Here is a 24,218-nt window from a genome sequence, read left to right on the forward strand (position 1 = left end):
CTTTTTTTTCTTTTTTTTCTTTTTCTTTTTTCAAATTGATTTGGTTCTTAAAATTATCATTAAATTTGAAATGAATCATTATTAAATTTTGATTCAATTGTAATTTTAAAAGTCATCAATTTTAAAAAGATAAAATTATAGTCTCTAGTATTACTTGTGGTGGACAAAAGGGCACAATATAATAATGTATGCTAGTTACCATGAAGGAATGATGTCAGAGAATCAACAATTGAGTTGTCAGTTATCAAATTAATGGTCTTGGACTATCTTTGACAGAAAATATCAACAAAATAATGGCAAGAATTGGGCATAACATTTGAGAATTATTTTTTTGGAATGATTGATATATATATATTTTATGTTCCTTTGTCTCCAAGTTTCTGGGTTATTTTTGTATTTTTATCTTTTATCTTTTTTATTTTTTTATTTATTTTTTATTTTTTTTATCAACTATTTTGCTTGCCAGCACTCAAAACTTATCCTATATAAAGGGATACGGTTTGTATTATTTTTCAATTCATTTACAGTTTCAATCCTTAATTTCTGTTTACTGTTATACGCTATCAGAACAGTTCTGTTCGGCTTAAGGAAGCTGCACTAGCTCGCTGACTCGCTGACATTCTTCTTAACAGAAAAAAAAAAAAAAAAAAAAAAAAAACCTAAACAGCACTAAAGATTTGGACCATTTCACATCGCATTTATTCCGTGCAAATCGATGAAATTTGGACAAAGATTTGCGTGTAAATAGGCTCTTTTATTTCAGAAAACAAAATGATACAACAATGTTATTCAGGCACAGACCTCATATGTTACAAAACTCAATGGGTTTCTATTGCATTTACTTGGAGAATGTAATAGAATTTGCCACACAAAACATTAATCTACACGATCAACCACGTCATCTTTCTAAGAACTTGATTAGAACATTCTTTCTCAAAGGAACTTCCTCGTCCTCATCATCTTTCTCGGACTTAACACTTGTGTTTAGAGCACAACGGATAACTGAGTTCACCTGCATCCTTAATGTAGCATTGTCAACGAATATATCTGTCACCATCTTCCTCAACTCATCATCATTTGTCCTTTTATCACTACTGCCATTTATACTGCGAGTTTCGTCCACTGCCACAACAGCATTTTCTACATCCTGTGCAAGGAGCTGTGCCTGTTCCAATTTCATGAACCATATGTAATCAGAGGAAAAAATAAGATGTAACATTAAAATAAATTTTTAATTCTATTCCAACAATACTACTACTAGTCTGCCCTCGTTAGATCTGAAAAAGGAGAGCAGAAAAGAACAGGCTTTTGTTCTCATTTCTTATCATGTGCGCACACACATTCACGTGTAAATTTATACGCACGCACACACATATGTGCGTATGTATTATGCAATTTTATGCATGTGTAGCTACTTTGGATGCAGAGACACTCACATATATGCCATTCATACTGAATTAAATTTATAATTCATTATCATGCAGTCCAACCATCAACCTAACGGTTAAGCCGGGTGACAGGTACATCAGTACATGACTTGGGATGATGTTTGCTAAGAGTCTGATAAGAAGCAAAGACTGGCCAATAACTTAATTAGTTGATACTCTGCCACAACATGCACCCTTGCAGACGTGCGACACAAATTAGAAGAAATATATTATATTTGATATAATAAACAATGAGAGAAAAAGTTTTACACCCCAAATGAAGTACTCTTAACATCAGTCTTCAGAATTGAGATTGGCAAGGACATGTTACAGCAAGCAAAAGAGAGAATTGAATCAAGGTGCAAAAGATACCTCAGCGAGTAGGAGACCAATTCTATTGTCAGATGTTGTCAACAAATCTATTGCATCAGATGGTGATGAAGTGTCCACAGTTAATTTATCTTCCTCTTCAACGAGAAAATTAACACTACATTCTTGAAGCCTATCACGAAGAATTCCACATTCATGCAGTAACTTTGCATTAGCAGTATTTGCTTGCTCCATTTTTTGCTTTTCCTTTTGAAGAATCCTCTGAAAGATACACAAGGAACACCAGCATGAAAAAGATGAGTTTTGCAAATGATCTAAAATAGTAACAATCAAAAGTATAAATCCAAACCAATCAGAAACAAAAATGTTAGAAAGAAAATAGTGCCTTCTGATTGGGAATGAGTTTGAAATAATAGGGACTAATGAGAGCCCAGATACAGAATATCCATAAGACTTGGTTGTTTCATCTCTATGTCGTGCTTTTGGGTTATTTAGCCTGTGTGGGTGTGCATGCCCGCATATGTATAACCAATTGGTTCTCCCAGTCTCAGAAAAGTACAATTTCTCCCCATTAGTTGTTTGAAACATACAAAGTTTCTAAAACCAAAGCAATTGCTTTGTCCATATGGTCCAGATAGATAATATAACCTTTCAAATGATTCTTAGTTCACATGCCTTTTAAAAGCCACTTCAGGGACAACCAACAGTCACTAAAACCATTGATATGTACCTTTTTTCTTTAAGGATCGCTTTTGCAATTACTCCCTAAAGTTCAAAAATTCTCAATTTAGTATATCCAACTTTAAAAAGTTTGCAATGTCTTCCATCCGTTAGAATTTTCTGTTAAATCTTATCAGAGACTTCAGAAATTTCTAAAATACCCATTTTTTTTCCAAAAAAAAATTGCCATTGGTGGGTCTGGTGACACACCTTGGGACCTGTGGGTCACCAAATCCACAAACTGCAACCTTTTTTTAAAAAAATAAAAAAATTAATTAAAGTAATGTTGTAATTTTATAATTTTTTTTATAAGGCACATCTTAAAAATTTCACCCCTTTGTCGTCTAATTTAACCCCAAACTTTAACGGAAAGGGTGACATTTCAAACTTTTTAAAGATTGATACACTAAATTGAGAGTTTTTTTAACTTTAAGAGAATGATTGCAAAAGCGATGAAAATTCAGGGGAGTTAAGTGAAGTTCCACCCCCCATTTTTTTTTTTTTTTTTGTTTATAAGTAATCACAAATGCGCAACCCAAGCACACAAAAAGTATACAAGAGACACCTAACTAGTAGCAGAAAAAATATCTAAAAACTATTAGATTCAAAAGCTACAGCCCAATGGAAAAAAGTTAAAGAACAAAGCCTTCAATTCCATCAAGGTCTTCTCACGGTCCTCGAAGCTCCAATTGTTTCTTTCCCTCCAAAGACACCATATAAGACAGGACAGAATCATCTTCCAAACTGCATCAAGCTGAAACCTACCACTAATTGCTTTCCAACAAGCAAAGAGATCTACCACCCAATGGGGCATAACCTTAGGCCAACACTACACTGCTGAATATAGTATTCCAAAGAGCACTGACAATCTCACAATGGAGTAGAGGATAATCCACTGACTTCCCATTCTTCTTGCACATGCAACACCATTAAACCACAATGACATGTCATTTCCTTAGATTGTCCGTGGTGAGGATCTTCCCTAATGCTGCCATCCAAACAAAGAACGGCACTCTCAAGGAACCTTATTCCACCAAAAACCCCTCCATGGGAATTGAGTACTATCATGAGGAATAAGAACATTATAGTATGATCTGACATCAAAATGGGCTATTCTATGCAAGCCTGAAAAAGCAATCTTTAGGGCTTGGTCCCCGTACCATACATCATGTCAAAACTTAACTTTAGATCCATCACCCACCACAAGTCTAGTATGGCTAGAAAAATCCCCCAGCCCCTTCTGATATTTCTCCAAGCCCCACCCCTTCTGTCATTTCCTTAGATTGTCCGTGGTGAGGATCTTCCCTAATGCTGCTATCCAAACAAAGAACGGCACTCTCAAGGAACCTTATTCCACCAAATACCCCTCCATGGGAATTGAGTACTATCATGGGGAATAAGAACATTATAGTATGATCTGACATCAAACAACCCTCTCTTAGAAGATACCTAACAAAGCTTGTCTTCACTACCCCTCACTCTAAAGGAATATAACAAGGTGAAAAACGAGGTAAAGAGATCCAATCGTGAGCAGTTATGAGAAAGTTAATATTTCACTGATGAGAGGTACTAGAGAGCTCCAAATGGTCTACCACTGCAGCTTCCTCAAAATGGGCTATTCTATGCAAGCTTGAAAAAGCAATCTTTAGGGTTTGGTCCCCGCACCATACATCATGTCAAAACTTAACTTTAGATCCATCACCCACCACAAGTCTAGTATGGCTGGAAAAATCCCCCAGCCTCTTCTGATATTTCTCCAAAGCCCCACCCCATAAGATGCATGGACCTCATTGGAACACAACTCTCCCCAAGCAATGTCATATTTAGAATCCACAACCAACCTCCAAAAGGCATCTCTCTCATACGTATAACACCAAAGCCACTTCCCTAAAAGAGCTCAATAGAATGCAAGCAAATTTAAAACCCCTAACCCTTCTTCTGAAATCGAAGTACACACCTTAGTCCAGCTAACCAAGTGATATTTAAACTCTTCACCCATGCCACCCCACAAAAAATCCCGCTACAACTTCTCTAAGTGATTGGCAACACCAACTGGGAGGGACAAAAGAGACATGAAGTAGGTAGGCAAATTAGATAAAGTGCTTTTAATCAGAGTAACTCTCCTACCCTTTGACAAGTATATCCTTTCCAAACCAGCCAAACGACGCCTTATCTTTCTCATTGATGTCATCCCAAATTGATTTGGCCTTAAACAAAGCACTCAAGGATAGACCAAGATGTTTCATTAGGAAATGCAACCCAAAATACTAGCTAGTCCTTCGACATTGATGACATTGCCCATCGAACCAACTCCAATTTAGCTAGATTTATCTTCAAACCTGAGACAGCTTGAAAGCATAAAAATAAAAATAAAAAATAAAAAAAGATAGAAATATTGATAGCTCCACCACTCCTAGGCCCCATCATGAATCCTGTTAAAAGACCCCCATTCACAAACGCGGAGTTACTAAAGAAACCTATTGGAATGCCATTCACCAATACAGAGAAGCGCATCGAGGAAATACAATAACCTATATATTTACACCATCTATCTCCCAAACCGCATCTTCTCAACAAATACAAGAGAAAATCCTAATTGACATGGTCAAAAGCCTTTTTAATGTCCTACTTGCACAACACACTAGGCTCTTACGATCTAATCCTATTATCAAGGCACTTGTTGGCAATGAGAACAGAGTCTAGAATGTGCCTACCCTAGGTGTTCTGAGGCTTAGAGATGATCTTCTCCACTACCATTTTCAACCTGTTAGCTAGAACTTTGGCAACAATCTTGAGCACTCTCCCCACTAAGTTAATAGGTCGAAACTCCTTCATGTCTATTGTAACACCCGTAAATAAAACATGTTTTTATTATTAAACAACTTAAAGAAATACATAAAATACACACTAAGGTCATGATAATATAGAATACAACGGGACCCGATAGCAATAGGACGAAACAAAGCGAGAAACAGAAACACGAAGTTAGGGCTTACTGCATAAAGCTCGATCGACTGAGAATCATGTTTGATTTGAGAAAAAGGGTCACGTGTCAAGCCCAAAATTTTGGCAAGAAAAACCAATACTCGATCAACCTAACTCTTACAGAAACAGTTGATTTGACCCTCTCTGACTTGCTTGAAACTCGAGTTGACTCGCATTTAATGCTAGTCATGATGTCTCGGTTGACCGAGACCAAGCCTTGATTGATTGAACACGTGGCAGAAAAATAGTGGCTGAAATGGAATCTCTCCATCGACCATGCCTTAGGCTCAATCAATCGAGCTATAGTGGCACTGACTTTAGAAGCTTATGTAAAGGCTGAAAAATGAAGGGAAGTTTACCATTTCATTTTTCCTTCATTCTAAAACGCTAAGGGACGTTTGAGTGGAGTTGCGAGGTAGCGAAGCGCTATGATTTTAGTGCGGAAGTGAGGTTCTAGCAAGAGGAGAAAGGAGGTACTCGAAGGAAGAAATTTCAAGGAGGTATAAACACTCACTATCGCTTTGTCCATAAAATAGTGGTTGTAGTACCATTATAATCTCAAAATAAAAATAATAATACTATAAGTATACTAAGAATATTGTGATCATACTGATAGTGTTTGTATTATGATAAAAGTAGTTGAGGAAGTTGATGTAACTAGGGTTTTTGGTGATAATGTGACAGAGTATAAGTTGGGCTTGCATAGCAATGATAGCATTGGGAAATGATGCTTGTATACATCGTTATGTTGCCCAAATTTAGTTAGAATGAAAATATATATTTGAAAATGGAGGTTTTTATAAAAACTAGGGTTTTGTTCAAGATTCAATGTTTGGAGATTTTGGACATTTTTAAGTGGGTTGTTTTCATAGTATACGTAATATATGAAATTTAAGTGCTAGTTGGTGTGAAAAGTGGTGAAAAAGGTGGTATTTTGGAGTGTTTTCAAAAATTGAAAATGCTGTCAAAACCCCCTAGGTCAACTGAGTACTGTGCTCAATCGACGGAGCTCAAGATTGAAACTTCCTGAGAGCCTCGGCCAATGCTTGATCGACCAAGATGTCGGGTAGAGACTTCCAGTGAGCCTCGGTCAATTCTTGGTCGAAGCTCGATTGGCCGAGCCTGGGCAGTGTTGTAAAAATGGGATTTTTGCAGGTCAAATTTATAGTTTAAAGGTTTTAAGGGTTCAATAAAGGTCCTAGGAGGTAGAATTAGAATTTGACCTATAGATGCAATTTTTTATGCAAAGGAAACGAGGTTTCAAACTTGACAAGGGTAAACCCAGGGATTAGCAAAAGTTGTAAATAAAATATCTCGACCAAGCTTCATTAAAATATTTTACATATCATATATGTAAATGTTCCTGCTTCTTAAGATACGAACCACATTTTTACTCTCTCCTCTGAACTCTCATCTTCCTCTTTCTCTGGCCACCCCAGCGGTGGCGCGTGAAAGCGCATGAAGTTAAGGGTCTGCTACGTTTTGTCATCCAGGAGCTCGGCTGCTGTGCAGGGTTAGAGTTTGTGCAGCAGAGGTGTGCTTTCGGATCGCTTTGGTTAGATAGTGAAGGGGCTTTGGCTGGCGGGTTTTGCGACTGGTGGTTTTCTTCTCCGAAGATGGTACGAGTGACTTCTAGGTAGGTCGTTTGAGTTTGGGTATGAAGAATCAATTCTTTATTGAGGCGAAATCTTTCGCCTTCTCGATGGATACCAGTACGACAAAGCTCTAGCTACTAGAAATGAGGAAAAGCTGTGCTGGGGCTGTCCCCTTGGGCCCGAGGTGTGTGGCTTGGCTGATAGAGACAATGGAAGAGGTGTTGAGGTATACCAGAGTCGAATTCGTGAGATCTTTTTTTTTTTTTTTGGTAAGTGTCGAATTCGTGAGATCTACTCAAGAGGCTTCAAACGTCATCATTGTCAAGAGGGGGAGGTAACAGGGCCGGTCGTTTTCTGGAGGTGGTGATTCAAGGTGAGGGGGGCTGGAGAGGATGGGGTAGATTCTCCATGGAGTTGAGCAAGATTTTGGCTTTTTTTGAAGCCACGAAAGGTCCTCCCTTTTCCGACCTTGGTTCTGGGCTGGAGCTGTCTTCTGAACCTATGGCGAAGAAGCTCCTTCACAAAATCCATTTCAACAATTGGGTGTAGACGACGGAGAGGGAGACGGTCATGTAGCAGCCATTCCTTCAAAAGCTGTTGAGGATGGGGTAGGGTGGTTCAGAGCAAGAAGAAGGCACCACTCTCTCTCCCATGGGTGTGGAAGGGAAAATTCAAGAAGTTTCAGGGTAATTGGACCGGATCATGGCTTCATTTTGGGCTGGACTGGTAAGGATTGGGCTAGGTCACGCACGCAAGCCTATTACCATCCGCAAGCATTGTTGGGCTATTTCCAAACGAACTTGGAAGCCCAATCCCAACATCAAGAGGATGGGTTTGACCCGAATGGTTCTAAGCCGAAGGAGCTATTGAAGGAGTTGCTGGAACTTTCAGATCAGGTTCCGAGAACACCGGGGGCATCGACGGAGGATTTGCTGGAGGTGTCTCTGATGGTAGGTGTAGTTCCGGTAAATCTGGAGGGGACTTTGAATAGGTCTGGTCCGTTGAGGTCCGATGGTGTCAATGGAGCCACCGCGTTGTCAGTTTTCATCCAAACAACGTCGGAATCTCAGGTCTCGGTCTTTCCTTCCACAATTACGGCGAGACTCAGTAATGAGGGGATACACATACCGGTTGTAAGTACTTTTCGGTGAGGCTTTCTTAATTCTCAACAACCGATTGTTATGGGTAGAGCCCCAGGTACAGCTTCTTTCCCCTCTGTCCACTCGAATTTTTCTGGGTTGGATCCAGAAGCTGCAGACCCAAGCAAGGCGGTAGATACTTTCCCATCTGTAGTCGGGACTTCTAACACAATGTAGGTAGAGAGGCTGTGTGCACCCCTCAGAAGGTAAAGGGTAAACGAGATTCATAACTTGGATTGCTCCATCAACTATGATGCAAAGGGTGCATCCAATAGGTAGGGGAAAGGAAAATCTCAAGCTGTTTAGCTTTGAGGGCTTTGGGAGGTTTTTTTGGGGGCTTTGCTATTTTGTGGGGTTTGCATTTGAGAGTTTGTTAGGATTTGGGTTTGTGGGGCTTGGGTTTTCCGCTCATTTTGGAGACTCGTGTGTATACTGCTTGTGTATTCAGGGGCGACTTTCGTTTTTAATAAATTATTATTCATATATATATATATATATATATATATATAGAAATTTAAAAAGCGTAAGGCGCCCCTAAGTACACAGGAAGTATACACAGGAGCAACTCAACTAGCCCACATAAAAAACCCATAAGAAACTACATACCCACAACACCCAAAACCCACATAAACCCAAGATACAATAGAAACCCTCCAACAAACACCCAAGATACAAAGTAACCCCCATAATAAAATAAAACCCAATAGAACCCCCCATCCAACACCCAAGATACAAAGTAATCCCCCATAAAACAATAAAACCCAAGATTCAAAAGAAACCCCCCATCAAACACCCAAGATACAAAAGAACCCCTATGATACAATAAAACCCAAGATACAAAGTAACCCCCCCTCATACAAAAAAACACTCCAAAGAAGAAAACCCCCCAAACAATACCCCAAAACCCACACAACAATACCCCAAATACAAGAAAGCAAACCCAAAATACAAAGAAAAGCCAGAGCTACAAGAGGAAAAAAAAAAAACAGTGGCGCGTGTAGACACGCGCAACCGGAGCGGCGCGAAACCAGTCGGAAGGACCACCGGAAGAATCGGACATTGCCGGAGAAACCATCGGAGAGGCGCGTGTGTGCAGGAGAGGTCCCATACACCGCAGATCTAGCACCCAAAAAACAGAAACACCCACAGCCACTCACGCTGGAACGGCGCGTGGCGGCCACCCGCAGCAGTGCCGACGGCGGAGAAGAGTCGGACCACGACGGAGAGTCCTCCGGAGAGGCACGTGGATGGCGAGGAGGCCCCAAAACCCGTAGATCTACAACCCAAGAAGCGCATGAACAAAAACAGCCACCCACAACGGCGCGGCGGCAACCATAGAGACAGCGACATCGGCAAGGACTGGAACAAGACAGCGAGGTCAAGAGCGGGGTGCGAGCGCGCCGGAAAACCCAACCACTGAGAACTACCCCCAACAAAAGAAAACCCCAAAACTAAAAGACCCAAATGAAGAAGAAAAGCTAAGAGAACCTAGACTGGAGAGGAACCAGAAGAGCAGGAGGGAGGGAAAATGGGATCCATCCTCCCTCCCTCACAAGCGAAGTAGAGTAGGTTAAGGATTTTTTGAAAAGAGCGGGACGAGAGAGTCTAGGAGTTTACAAGTAAGAGCGAAATGTTCTCTTTCCAGAACCCGTAATTCTTCCAACAACACCTGTTTCTTTCTCCCTACGTTACCAAACTCTTCCTCATTCCAAGCTCTTAAATCAGCTTTTAGAGCCTTGAGTTTGCGAGCCAAAATGGAACTTGGAGAACCTTGAAAGTAGTAAGAGGACTACCACAATCTCACAGTATTGACAAAACCCTCCAATTTTAGCCACATGCTCTTGAACTTGAAATATCTTTTGGCTCCATGAAGACCTCTGCAATCGAGAAGAATAGGAAAATGATCCGAGCATAGTCTAGATAACTTCTTCTGAATCAAATCAGGGAACTGTGCTTCCCAATTCAGGGAAACAAGAAATCTATCAATTTGAGACCAAGATGGGAGGTCCCAATTGCTAGACCACGTAAAAGAACCACCCACTATAGGAATATCCATGAGCCCCTTTCTCCGAAATGAAATCAGAAAACTCCTACATAGCTGGATAATAATGGGCCTCACCCGATCTCCCACTAGGAAAGCGCGTGACATTGAAATCCCCTTGACGCACCATGTTAATATGGCCATAAATTTGGGATCATTTTTTTTTACAGATGTTAATATGGCCATAAATTTGAGATCATAACTCCAGCCTTGCATTTTTTTCATATCTAACAAAAAAAATTTCCTTCAGCTAGTTATACATCTAACAAGTAATAAATCCATAAAAACTGCACTAAAAAACTAATTATCCATAAGGAAAGAATCAGGAAATATTAAAGTGAAAATTTTACTTCAAGACACATGGAAGAACCAGAAACCATATTATAAACCTATGTACGTACATTTTTATTTTTATTTTTTTATTTTTAAAAAAAGTATGTTACCTCTACTTCTAGTTTTTCTTTCATTAATTGGCTGAGCTCCTGCTTCAAGTCTAACTGAGAACTTCGAAGAGATTTGACCTCCTTAACCAGCAGCTTTACATCTGCCTTTGATTTCACCTCAAACTCTTCATGATGTCTCTGCAAGTTCTCAAGCTGTTCTCTAGCAAAATCCAACTCCTGCAGCAACATTTTTTTCTCCTGAATCATTGCTATTTTTGTTGACTCTGCACGCACCTTTTCATCCTGGAACATTCTCGCACATCATAACTGAAGCCTCTCAAAAACAGAATAACAAGGAGATACAGAAAAGTGATAGTGGTGGGAAATGTCATACCTGTTCAGACTTCAAGTTTAGTTCCAACTCCAAGCACTTACTGCGAAGCTCCTCCATATCCCACTGCATTTGAGTAAATCTTTCCCTTTCAGTTAAAACAGCCTGTTCCATGTTATCTTTACAATTCTGTCTGGTAGTTTCAAGCTCCCCTTCCAAATCTTTGACCTAAAAAAGAACATCCCCATAAATGAATTACATGGATGGTATGGTACTTAAATAAATCCTGAAAATATTGAAGTAAATCAAGGCCATCATAAGGAACTTTGATGCAGAACCAACAATATTCACGAGAACAAAGAAGTGAAAGTAGGCAAAAGAGAGGAGAAAGAAGCTAAAAGAGGGGAAGGGAGAAAGAAAGAAAGAGCAAGCAAAGGGGATTGGAGTACAAAACACACTTAAATAGACTACCGACTAAACCCTAATCTAGGGCAACACCCATTTACTGAATTATCAAAAACACCCTTTACTCTTGAAACTTAAAAAAAACATAAAACTAAATACTAATAACCCAATTATTAGACCTAAATAAAACTGGATGTAAAATTTGTGTCTTGCCCCTTGCATCAAACTTCCGTTTCACTCTTTTGTGGATCACCAAACAAGAAATTTCTAATGTAATTTTGGCAAAGAGCAGGGGTAGAACTAGGATTTTTGTAAGGGGGGGAGGGTGAACCTAAGTGCACTTACAAATTTCTGTGCAAGTATATGCCAATTTTGAATATGAAAATAAACAAACTAAAAACCAATAAAATAGCCCAGTTTTATGGTTTCCTAATAAGTATGGGGAACCGTAGTCCACTATACACGGCAATCTACTATTAGATCCTGTTGTTACACTTCGCATTTAGTGCTGCTGACAAGAGGATGGCACAAACCCATAAGAGCCACCCATGCATACAACAATTGCAATTGACCCAAAAGCCACTGGCATGACCAAGCCTTTAACGAAATTGTGACCTGTAGTGTTATACAGTCCGAAACAACTAACCACTCTCAATCACTGTATTGTAGTGAGGTAAGCAAGGTCACCATGAGAACAACCCTTGGAAGGAAGTCTCCCTTGAGTAGAGAATTGTGGGCACCTAAAGTCATGCCGACACCATGTCTCCACAGAGCACCAATTAACAAATAATTCTACAGGAAAAGTTCCAACTCAAAATCCATTCTGAATTGATTAACAAATAAACTGTAAGGTGTGACCAGAAAAAGATAAATAAATAAACTGTAAGGTGTGTGCATCTTTTAGCATGCACCGTTCTGCATGCAAAACTGATCTATAATGGAAGAGAACTTGCAGGATATCATAACAAGAACTCCTATCAGTTTTCTCCATAAAATTGTTTTATTGAAAGCCAAAATAAAAATGTCAAAATATAAATATGCGCACAAAGAGAAAGGGATAGAGACAAAGAGTACTGGTATTCAGAAATGGATGGGAATAAATGTCATCTACAAAATCAACTGGTTTGCCATAAAAATATAAGGCCCAAGCAGACAACTTCCATCGGATCAATGGACACCAATCTATGGTATCTATCCCTATTTGTAAAAGCGCAAGATCCAAAGTACTAACAATATCTTTGAATGTACTGCATCTCTTCTCCCTTCATATCACTTCTTATTGCATGTAAGGGCTGCTCTTCCAACTTCTGGCACATAGGCATAGGCAGATCCAACCATTAAAGCCCCCAACCCTTAGCGTGGGTCCACCCGAGAACCTCCCAACAACAAAGACAGTGCCATGAAAAAGTTATGGCATTTCAATTGGTTAGGAACCATGCCTCATAAAGCGGAGGTCACTAGTTCGAATTTCCCCTTCCCCCTCCCCTTGGAGCCAAAAAATCACTTACTAAAAAAAAAAAAAAAAGGATAAAGTTATGGCATTGAATAACCATTCCTCAATTCTGAAAATTAACATGCATTACTAATTCCATGCTGACCTCCAAGTGAATAGCGGACACATTATATTTAGAATAAGTCTTCTTAGTCATGGATTTATTAAAATTTTACGTTCAAATAAGTTCGCAATGAAGAAAGGGGAAAGCTTCTGAAATTAAATAATTGTACAGAAAGGGTTTCTGTGGCAAAACGAGAGCTAGGGAGGTGGTGAAGGCAGAGCCTCACGTTGTTCTATTAGAAAGGGCAAACCCTGGACTCCATTTAGTGAGTATATTTATTGTCTGATTGCCAGTCACTAATTCAGATGCCAAAATCAAACTACAGTTCTAAACTGATTCATAATTTCAAACTTGTTCACCAAGAAGCACATGCCACTTAAATGAATCATAATATATATATTCATTTAAAACACTACTCCAAAAAATGCTAAATTTTGAAACATGGACATTGTAAATCTGGCATGCACATAAGCTCTCTAGTTCTCCAATGACATCGTGGAATTAATCAATTTTAAGAGGGGGAACTGAGGATAAGGTGCTTCATACATTCATGAACCCAAAAGTACATTTTGGCAATTACATAAAGTAAACTCATTTTGAGTAATCGCCTGATGTCTAGATTCTGGGGACATTCATGTCCAACACCAGCATTAACATGACTTTAATCCATGTCCACATATTCTAACTCTGTACATGGAGAAAATGTATTTTAAGCATAAAAACCACATCCACAGTTCTTCTCAAATCAGTCCATTAGGCTTTCACCTAATAATCCTAGTAAGGTAAAAGATAAGACTAAAAGAATGTATCAAAAACAACAATGCTCATTTCACCTGGCCAAGTAATTTTTAATCTAGAACAAGTTCTCATGTGCATCTAACCTTATGATGTCTCTCGGCGTGGCTATCATAAACAGATCAAGACAGCCATATTGAAGGAAAGTCTTGCTTTCTCATATTCAAGACCAAAACAAGCACTCAAAAGTTGAAGTTGATACACTGAAAACTCCCACTAACAAAAATACTGGTGATGATCTAAATTCACTAATGTCAACTAGAATAACAAAGTACCCCAAGTAGCTGGAAATCTTCCATCCTAATTCGAATTCTTCCAAACAACATAAAATGAAGAAAAGAGCAACAGATGCCCAAACGTAATTCTAATGTGGTGCAACCTGAGCACAATAAATCTATCTGCTACTTTCCTCCACCTTTCAAAATGGGAATACAAAATCTGAAATCCAATCATCGTCTGTAAAAGGAAATGAAGTATAAATAATACCGATTTCTCCATATAGAGGAACCCAGAAACTATTTAATGGCCCAATGCTGATTATGGGAACTAGAAAGGCACAAATGACTAGGAAATAGACATTAAGGGTATGTTTGGTATGCGGAATAGGCCAGTGGAATAGCTATTTTGTTATTTGGTCAGTTTAGGAATAGTCATTCCTCAAAATGAGGAATAGTTCTTCCTCCCCAAAAGGAGAGGAATAGCTATTCCTTTCCAGCGAGAATAGCACATCAATCCTAAATTTACTCAAAAGCCCTCCATTGACCCATTTTTACCCCTCCCTCCCTCCCTCTCATATATATATATATATATATATATATATATATATATATATATATATATATATATATATATATATATATACAATTCTCAGGGTCCGTTTGAGTTTGCGATTTGAAAAAGTGATTTTTAAAAACAAAATCGCAGGTTAGCCTTTAAAATTTTGCGTTTTCAAAAAAACACTCCATTACTTGCGATTTGAAAAAACAGTTTTCTACTTTTCAAATTGCAATTTTTTAAAAGCGCAATTCCCAAAACGATTCATTTTCTGCGATTTTGTTTAAAATCGCATTTTTTGTTTACGAAATCACAATCTCAAACACACCCTTAGTTTGCACTTTGCATGAAAAATCATGAAATAGTAGGTGGTACGAAATATGTGATCGGGATTTATGCAAACGAATAAAAGTTTCTCTAGAAATCAAGTATACCCCAATGTCTTTCTCGCACAAAAACATTGACATTCATTCTTCTCTTATCCTTTAGTAGCCATATCAATATTAATTGGGATGTTCATACATATTCCTATACCGCGGTTAAGACAACTAATGGACATAGAATAAAAAATAAAAAATAAAAAAATGGCGCTTTTTTGTGTATATTTTAACCCAGGCAAAAGAAATATATATGTAGACACATGTTTATCGAATAGTTATTAAAAATTGTGCAATGAACAATTGAATCAAAAAAAAGAAGCATAAACTTATTGATTTGAAGGATGTTTCTTACTTCCTGTTCTGTGTTGTAAATTTGTATTTTTAAGAAATTTAATAACAATATAACTCTATTCACCAGATTATTAAACTGTACCAAATAGTGGAATACGAATTAATATTTTTTTCTAGTGTTACAACCAAACTAATGAATAGTAATAACTATTCCATTCCATCTTTCATTCTTGATAATAGTTATTTTTTTTCCCCAAAAGAATAGTCATTCCACGTACCAAACGTGCTCTAAAGAAACAAAATTACAAAAAAAAAAAAAGAGGCTTATTAATGTTATAGAATATACCTTTGTTGTGAGGAATTGTCTCACGGCAACTTCTTGATTCAATCTTGCTATAAGATCCTCCAAGTCTGTTTTTGCTGTGGCCAGTCTCCGCTGCATGGTAACAAGTACCCTATTCAATTTATGTCGTTCATCATAGGGAAGAGCAACCAGTAAATCCCTTGGAAGCTGTAAATCTGGGTTTCCAAAAGAATCCATGTTTCTTGGAGCTTCAGGACCTTCAGAATGGTCATGGTAATCACCACTTAAATTGACTGCCCCAATATTCGATATTTCACTGGCTCTTACAGAGCTCAAGTCACTTCCAACACTCTCAGTTGAGAGTCTACGAACGTGGCCAGCCAGCTTGCAGTCCCCTAGCTCAGGAAAAAACTCTGTTCCATCCATGCGGAGAAGTTTAGAATCAGAAGTATTCTCGATTATTTCATCCCTGCCTGTACTGTAGCCCTCACTTCCTGTATGCATTCTACGCCTGGAAAATCTTTGTAGGCTCCCCCGAATAAACTTTCTGTTAAACATGCCATACTTGTCAGTTGTTCCAATTGGATCAAATAGATCTTGTGCGGATATTGACTTCTCCATGCCAAGATCAGCAGAACCATCATTCCAGTGCCTTGGTGTTCCGACCTCAGATATCTCATAAGGAGTATCATTACCATGATCTGATGCAATGGATGAACTGGCAACAAGCACAGAAACATCTGAGTTGGCATGGAACAAAGATGATGGAACCACACCACTAGTTGAAGAATAAGCATCTGGAATTCCCTGATTCTCATCATTGAACGCTGAAGATTAAAAACACAAGAACGCATTAATTTGGTGGTAGGTACTTATATTCTACTTCTTAACATCACCACTCAGTGCAGTTCATAATTTAGAAAACTAATATAATGCTGATTCCAAGATGCATCAAGGAAACACCTACAAGACCTCGCAGCAGCTTCTAGCTCAAGAAAGGTTGCCACTGGAGCACTTCTTGATAAATCAATGTCTGACAATAATTTTTCCATCCAATCCTCCAAAGAACACTTCCGCTGCAACAAACTAACCAATTTGAGAATATTATTACTGTTATTTTGGGGGGATATATGCTTGATTTTCAAACTCTTAAGTACTAACCAAAAAAAATTAAAATTCTTGATAGTGTAATAATGGCTGCGCATAATCAATGCAGCCAAATATTATACAAGTGGGGCAGTGCAGCCAAATATTATACAAGTGGGCCACTGCCCAGAAATTGCACACTAATTATTGAACACATAAACCAAATATTTAGACAAGAATTAGAAAAAGGAGAAACCTAGAATTTGCAAAGCCAAATTAAAACAGACCATGTATTATCCATGTCATGAACTACTTTATACTTTCACTTCATAGATTTTCTACAATTTCCAGGTTCTATTAGACACCAAAATTAAGGGTCAAACAAGCTATGCTATCATTTCATATTCCTAAGTACTCAAGCAAGAGTTTTACCCTGATTATTATCCCTGTAGACAGGAAGCTTAAAACAATCTTTCAAAAGCTTCATGCAATAACATATTAACAGCCTAGGTGTTTGCTCAGTTGGTGGAATTGTCTTGGTGTTTTGGGGGGTTCCTGGGGGTGTTGTTTGCTCTTTTTAGTAGGTGTTTCCTTTTATGTACTTAGGGGGGGCGCCTTACGCTTTTAATATAATTTGTTACTTATTTAAAAATATATATATATATATATATATATATATATTAACACCCTAACCACACATGTGAAGCAAAAAAAAAAAAAAAAAAAATTACCCATTCATCAGGCTCATCAATGCCTACACAGTAACGAGTAGGAATTTTCATACAATAACAGGTCATTTACTGTGAAAAGTAATCTCTGAACGTCCTCACATATGCCTTGATAAGGCACGATTAAAACTTTCAGGAAATTTCAGTTTGCCAAACATTTGCATATGCAACCAATCTTCTAATAATGAAGAGGAAATAAACCACAAAGTTCATAGAAGGGCAATATAGTGAGATAAACTCACACATTCCCATTCAAACCTCAAGTGTAAAAAGAATGCAGACCAAGAAAGACTGTCTTCATGACATTATCCTACATTCATCTGCAGGTTTCAATGAGATTAGCACTAGTGGTTCTGCTTTTGCAGGGCTTAAACCAATCTTGATGTTCAGATCCTTCTATAGTTCAGTTCTATATTGTATAGATTTTCCATAAACATCCATTCAGCAGAAAAACTCAACTCCAAGAAACAATTAACTCCTATTAGAAGGGTCAAAGCAAGAAAGGGGACCACTGTAGCAGAAAAACTTCCCCTTCAGTCCAGTAAGCATTTTATTCATAAAGTGGCGATGAGAATCAGTAGCACAATCTACATAATTTATTGCTCCTGTAATGAGTCCCAAAGAGTATAACCAATCTAGACATTATTTCTGAATTCCACAAAATCGTTAAAGAAAATTAGAAAATTGCCACAAAGAGTATTATAGACAAACAAGAAAATCATGTAACCCACCTCTTCCAAAAGTGTCCGGCTTTTCATTTTCAAAATCCTCTTTGGAGGAGCTGGAGGCAGATTTTTCATAGGAAATGCCTTTTTGACCTACAAAGACAGTAAAAAGAATGAATATATATTCCAATCACAATATCAAAAATGATATGATGTATTCACCAAACCAGAGAATGACAAAAGTCAAAAACACACTTAGGGATAATATAATTTTTGGAGAACTTCACTTGTAACTTCTGATCTTACACCACTTTTAAAAAAATGTTCCCAAACTTTAAAAAGTGTCAATTTAGGTTATCCATCTTTCAATTTTTTCCAATTTCAACCCTCTGTTAGAATTTTCCGTTAAATCCTGTCAAAATTCCAAAAATACTCCTTTTTTTTTTTTGAAAAAAAAAATTTGCTAGAATTTAAGTATTGGTCAGAATTTAACGGAATTTGCAAAAGTACTCATGCCTAAATCGTTGAAAATTTTAATAATTTTTTTAAAAAAAAATAAACATAGGGGTGTTTTGTAAATTTTGATAGGATTTAACGGAAAATTCTAACGAAAGTTTGAAATTGAAAGATGGATATCCTAAATTGACACTTTTTAAAGTTTGGATACATTTTTTCAAAAGTGATGAAAGATTAGGAATTATAAGTGAATTTTTCCCTATAATTTTGGAAAACAACACAAAATGCGTGTAATTATTAGGAAAAAACAGATAATGCCCTATTTAGGTGATACGCAGGAAATGCCACTTACTTCAGAAAAAAGCTTCAAAAAATCATTAAATCTTCGTAATATTGCTCGAGTAGTAGTAATCCCTTCTGGAGATTGTATACCAACTTGAACCCTGTAAAACTGTTCTCTATGAATGTTAAAACAGAATAACTAAAGTGGTGTACAGTTAAACCTAAAATTACACAGAACCAGCTCAAAACACTTTAAGCAACTTCCCCCAGTGTCAGAAACTTTGCTGATAATATAACTCATACTATTCAGATTTTACCATTCGAAAATCTCATTGCTTCAACAAATTAGATAACCAGCTACCAGTAACTAGAGAAACAAAACATTCTTCACAATCATTTAAAAAATGACAAATTGTACCTCATAAACCTGTTTGTATAAAGAAGACAAAGTGAAAAAAAAAAGTGTGATACATATTACAGCATTCTTACCCTATGAAGCCCAATTAAAGAAATGGGTAAAACTAGACAGCTTCGTACCCAACATCACTATTATTTACTAAAGAAGAAAATAAATAAAATCTCCTTTCTTATGAAACAAATTTTCATTTGCTTTAACAAGACATGTCAAGAATAAAGATGATGAAAACAGAGAGGAAAAGACCATAAAAGTTTCTTGACATTGAAGTTGCATTAACAATAGCAACTAACCTTAAATTATGATTGTAGATACTTCTACAAAACAAACAAGAATGAAGATCTTCCGAGAATTCCAAGTTGAAACAGTAAAAGAAAAAAAGGTCAGAAACACACTCAGGAAGACACAACAAGTTTAATGCCTTGTTTATGACACTGTATAAGAATGACATAACTGTCCATGAAAAATAATCAAAAGGAAAAGAAAAATCAACAGCCAGAACGAACACTTGTAGACATGCACATATAAAATAAACAGCTAACGTTTGTCAAACTTAGAAGCAGCAAAGTGGTTTTGATTTAAAATAGCTGAAAATAAAACAATATAAAGTAGAATTATATATATACATACCACCACAGGATCTGAACCTCTTGATTTGGAAAGGAAAAGCCAGGAAGGAATTGTGACGCAGTAATTCCAACCAGAATGAAAATCATGTGGCCAAACAGTGTCACGTCCATCCTACATTCCAAGAGTAGTAAACACTGTCATAAATGGAAAGATTTAGAACTACCTCAATTCCAAGCTCTGCGATATGTGCCAGTGCCTGTAGAGCTCAGATCAGTAAAACACTGAGGAAAATGATCCAGGCTCACCCACCAATTATCAAAAGAATATATAGAAGAAAAATCTTTAGACAAGTTCATTTGACAGTCAAAATCACAAAACCGGAGCACACAATACAATCATCTTCTGATCATTCCACCATACTTATGGTGTCTTTGCCAGGTATCACATAGTTGGAGCCTGTTTGGTTGTCCCAATCATGGACTCGATTCTTTAATATTCAATGTACTTGACCATATAATCCATCATATATTTTGATAAGTAATAAAAACTTTTATTAAGCATAAAAGTATACCACGGGTGAAAACTAAGGCTATGTTTGTTAAACATTTTAAAAACTGTTTTTGGTTTTTTGATTTAAAAAAGTTTTTGATGTGACAGAAAGTTGTGAAGTGTTTTTGGTGGGATCTACATTTGAAAAGTGATTTCTGTGGGGTCCACTCAAAAAAATTGTTTGGTAAACTTTTTGAAAAGTGTTTTGTGTTTTTAAAGAAACAAACACTAAACATGCAACACTAATTTATTTTGTGGGTATGACTTTCTTATAGATTAAAAAAAAAAAAAAAAAAAAAAAAAAAAAAGAAAAGAAAAAAAAGAAAAAGAAAAAGAAAAAAGAGTGGCCATGTGGCCATCCTTAGCGGAGAAGGGTGGCTGCGCGGACACCCCTCTCCTCCGTTGGGGGTGTCCGTGCGACTACCTCTCTCTATATTTATATTGTTTTTCAATTTTTTGAACTAATAATTCAGGCTCCATAACTATAATAAGGTGTAGGAAGTTTTCTAAAAAGTCTGCTTTTTTTTTTTTTAGAAGTATTTTGTATTTTGAGATTTGTTTTTTGACTAGTATTTTGTGTTTTGAAAAGTAAATCGTTTGTAAAATATTTTGAAAAAAAGTGTATTTTCGTTTTTCAAAACAGAAAAGTGTTTTTAAGAAGGTTAACAAACATAGCCTAAATCGTCACAAGATTACAACTGATAATTTAAAACAGCAATAAAATTCAAGAAAGAAATTCAAGAAAGAATCCTAATAGATAATGCCTATAACCTGCAATTAGTCAAACGAAAATGGTAGAAAAAAATTAGATTTAAGCAAGGTCCCATTAAGCTCTAGGCCATTAAATGCATAGAAATCCATCTCCCACCAAATGTCCACGTAATACAAAGCAGATCTGCTCCCCATGGTTAAAAATTGGTTCCAATCACATTTTAGTTTGCGTTGAAAACTGTGCTAACTGCCATTTCAGCAGAACTATGCTGTATATGGAAGATGAAAAGTTAAATGGAAAATTACAATATTCACAAGGCACCAACAATCCCATCATGGATTAACTGAAAAAGGTTATGAAATTTAAAATAAATCTTACATAAACCCCAGAGTTTGACCTTAATTTTAAACTAAAATCTAAAGTTTCAACTGCATCAATGTCTGTCCTCTAATAAGGTCAATTGGAACAAATACTCTTAAGGCACCAAATACTCAATTGGAACAAATACTCTTAGGACTAGATTTTGGCATGATTTGTGGTGCGGAGATACGGTTCTGAAAGAAGTTTTTCCTGATCTCTTTGGTATTGCTCAGGTGAAGGATGCGTCAGTGTCGGACAATATGGAGATTTTGGGCAGGTCAATTCAGTGGAACGTGAGCTTTGTTAGAGAGGCGCATGATTAGGAAGTAGAAGTTTTTGCCTCCTTTTTCCAGGTTTTACACTCTACCAAGGTGAATAGAGATCGGGCTGACAGCCTTAGATGGGTCTCTTCCAAGAAATGTGTGTTCAGGGTTAAGTCTTATTTCGGTTCCTTGACGTGTTCTGGAGGAATTCAATTCCTTTGGAAGAGTGTGTGGCGGACTCAAGCACCCCCGATGGCAGCTTTCTTCACATGGTCTGCAGCTCTAGGTAAAATCCTTACTATGGACAATCTCAAGAAGAGGCACATAATCATTGTTGACAGATGTTGCCTATGCAAACAAGATGGGGAATCAATGGACCATATTCTTCTGCATTGTGATGTGGCCCCCGCTCTGTGGATAACATCTTCTCTCGCTTTGGTATTTCTTGGGTCATGCATAGGAGAGTGCTAGACCTAGTTGTTTGTTGGTGAAAGTCTGGAAGATCAAGGAGCGCTACAACATGGAAGATTGTGCCTATTTACATTTTTTGGTGTATTTGGAGAGAAAGAAACCTTAGGTGTTTTGAGAACCTAGAGAGCTCCCTAGAGGAGGTGTTAGAGTCGTTTCTCCATACGCTGTATCTCTGGTCGATGGCTTTTTTGTACCCTTTATCTATCAGCTTTACTGATTTTCTTGTTTCTTTTTCCTTTTCTAATTAGGTATTTCCTGTTGTATACTTCCAATGTACTCAGGGGCGCCTTACGCTTTCAATAAGACTAAATTTACTTATCAAAAAAACTCTTAAGGCACCAAACCTTTAATAAGTTGTTAATTAAAAATAATGAAAAAACCATGCAAGTTACACTTGAGAACTATCAAGATATTAAAAATCCCTCAAATTGAATCGCATGTAGTATTTGATACTAAAAAGGTTCAAAACAGCTAACATATGTAAAAGATCCTAACAAATAAATAGGGTAGGCACCAACCCAATCGGTTGGTGTATGTACATATACTGACACCTATATGGGTGAGGTTCAAGTTACATATTGTGTAACTCCTTTACAATATTACATCACTTAATAACTTCTCATAAGATCAATATCTTACTGAACCTACTACGAGATTATATGACCAACACATGCCCATAATACTTGAGATCAATATCTTACCGAACACTATGTTATTATATGACCAACACATGCCCATAATACTTGAGATCAATATCTTACCGAACACTACATGATTATATGACCAACACATGCCCATAATACTAGCCATAAATAAAGATTATCAGAGAGTAAGAACTACCTCGTCTAAAATATGTTCAAAATGTATTTTTTATATACTTTAAAATGTAGTAAACAAATCAGTTTTGGATTAGATAGTAAATAACAAATTGATGTGAAATTTAGCATGCATGAAAAGTATATTGAAGACATGTAATCCAAAATGGTGTACTTGGCAAAATACTATTCTAATTGAAAGTTATAGAATGGCGTAACATTATAAGAATCACACCCAGAAATTCAATTAGATTTGACCCAGCCGTAATACATATATATATATATATATATATATATATATATATATATATATATATATATATATATATATATATATATATATATATATATATATATATATATATATATAAAGGGAAACTACGCAAATTATTCAGAGGCAAGTATGGCGACTTTTCAGACACATAAATCAAATTAAATTACTTCTAAGCAATCAACAGCTTGACCAATTCAACCAGTCAGCTAAAACAAACTCAAAAACTAATTACCAAAACCCACTAACTAAATTCAAAGCCACCAAAATAAAAACAACAAAATTGAAAAAAGAAAAATTGATTGTGCTGTTCATTACAAATGGGAAAGTATGCCAATTATTGCCAGAGGCTCCATCAAGTCAAGCAGTCAGCTCAAACGAACACAAAACTTTTACCAAATTAACAAAACCCACAAATTAAAAATTCAACCCCACACAATTTTTTTCAAAAAAAAAAAAAAAGGGAAAAAAGAAGTGGATCAAACATCATAAGGAATAGTACCCATTTGCGAGGAGGGGGGCTCCAGTCCATGCCCAGAGGGAGCGGCGACTTGCCGTCATGGCGGTGCTTTGGAGGGCTGCGATTGGCCATCACGCGCCTGTCAACGCTCTTGCTACCAGAATTGCTCTTGTTGCTATCAACAAAATCATCGTCACAAAGGGTAGTCGTGGAATTGGAAGAGGAAGAAGTCCGGCGATGAGAGAAGGGTTGGAGGATTGGATCGGAGAAGCTGAGGTTGTAGTCGAAGAGAGAGAGGTCTTGCGCGTAGAGATCCATTTTTATCTCTAAGCCTTCGTGATTGTGTTTGTTTCCTGTGACTCAGTTGTGCACGCCAATAAATCTCAAACGAACAGAGAGATTCAAAGCAATCTTGTTCTTTCTTCTTTTTTTTTCTTTTTTTTTTTTTTTATAAGTAAGCAATCTTGTTCTTTCAATACCTGCTGATCCCTTTTTTTTCTTGTTCTTAACGGGCCTTTGGATTTTGATCTTACGGCAGACAGTATTTATTACCTTATTAGCTTACGTAAATTTCTATCTATAATAGCAAATTACATTATTTATTATTATTTTTTTGGTTAATAGCTTTTCAAATGGACGCTACATCCCATTAATTATTC

The 24,218-nt window shown here is 37.0% G+C and overlaps 1 protein-coding gene across 1 annotated transcript; it reads right to left on the minus strand.

Annotated features, from left to right (window-relative positions):
* Window positions 1-733: 733 nt before the first annotated feature.
* On the minus strand, window positions 734-24,015 carry LOC133864318 (PX domain-containing protein EREX). Its single transcript, XM_062300608.1, has 10 exons — window positions 23,602-24,015; window positions 19,719-19,829; window positions 18,744-18,842; window positions 18,002-18,088; window positions 16,424-16,532; window positions 15,499-16,283; window positions 11,015-11,179; window positions 10,681-10,923; window positions 1,800-2,018; window positions 734-1,165 (listed from the first exon to the last, which is right to left on the minus strand). The coding sequence occupies exons 1-10, from the start codon at window positions 23,875-23,877 to the stop codon at window positions 899-901; spliced, it is 2,361 nt and encodes a 786-aa protein (XP_062156592.1). The 5' UTR covers window positions 23,878-24,015; the 3' UTR covers window positions 734-898.
* Between the last annotated feature and the right edge of the window lie 203 nt (window positions 24,016-24,218).

This window comes from Alnus glutinosa, chromosome 3 (genome assembly GCF_958979055.1).
Source record: "Alnus glutinosa chromosome 3, dhAlnGlut1.1, whole genome shotgun sequence".
NCBI classification, from domain to species: Eukaryota; Viridiplantae; Streptophyta; class Magnoliopsida; order Fagales; family Betulaceae; genus Alnus; species Alnus glutinosa.

Coding starts and splice junctions, on each gene's coding strand:
- LOC133864318 (XM_062300608.1), bottom strand. CDS start 23,877: ATGGATCTCTACGCGCAAGACCTCTCTCTCTTCGACTACAACCTCAGC. Junction 18,089..18,743: donor TTTTGAAGCTTTTTTCTGAA/GTAAGTGGCATT, acceptor CTGTCTTTGTAG/GTCAAAAAGGCATTTCCTAT. Junction 16,284..16,423: donor AGAAGCTGCTGCGAGGTCTT/GTAGGTGTTTCC, acceptor TTTAATCTTCAG/CGTTCAATGATGAGAATCAG.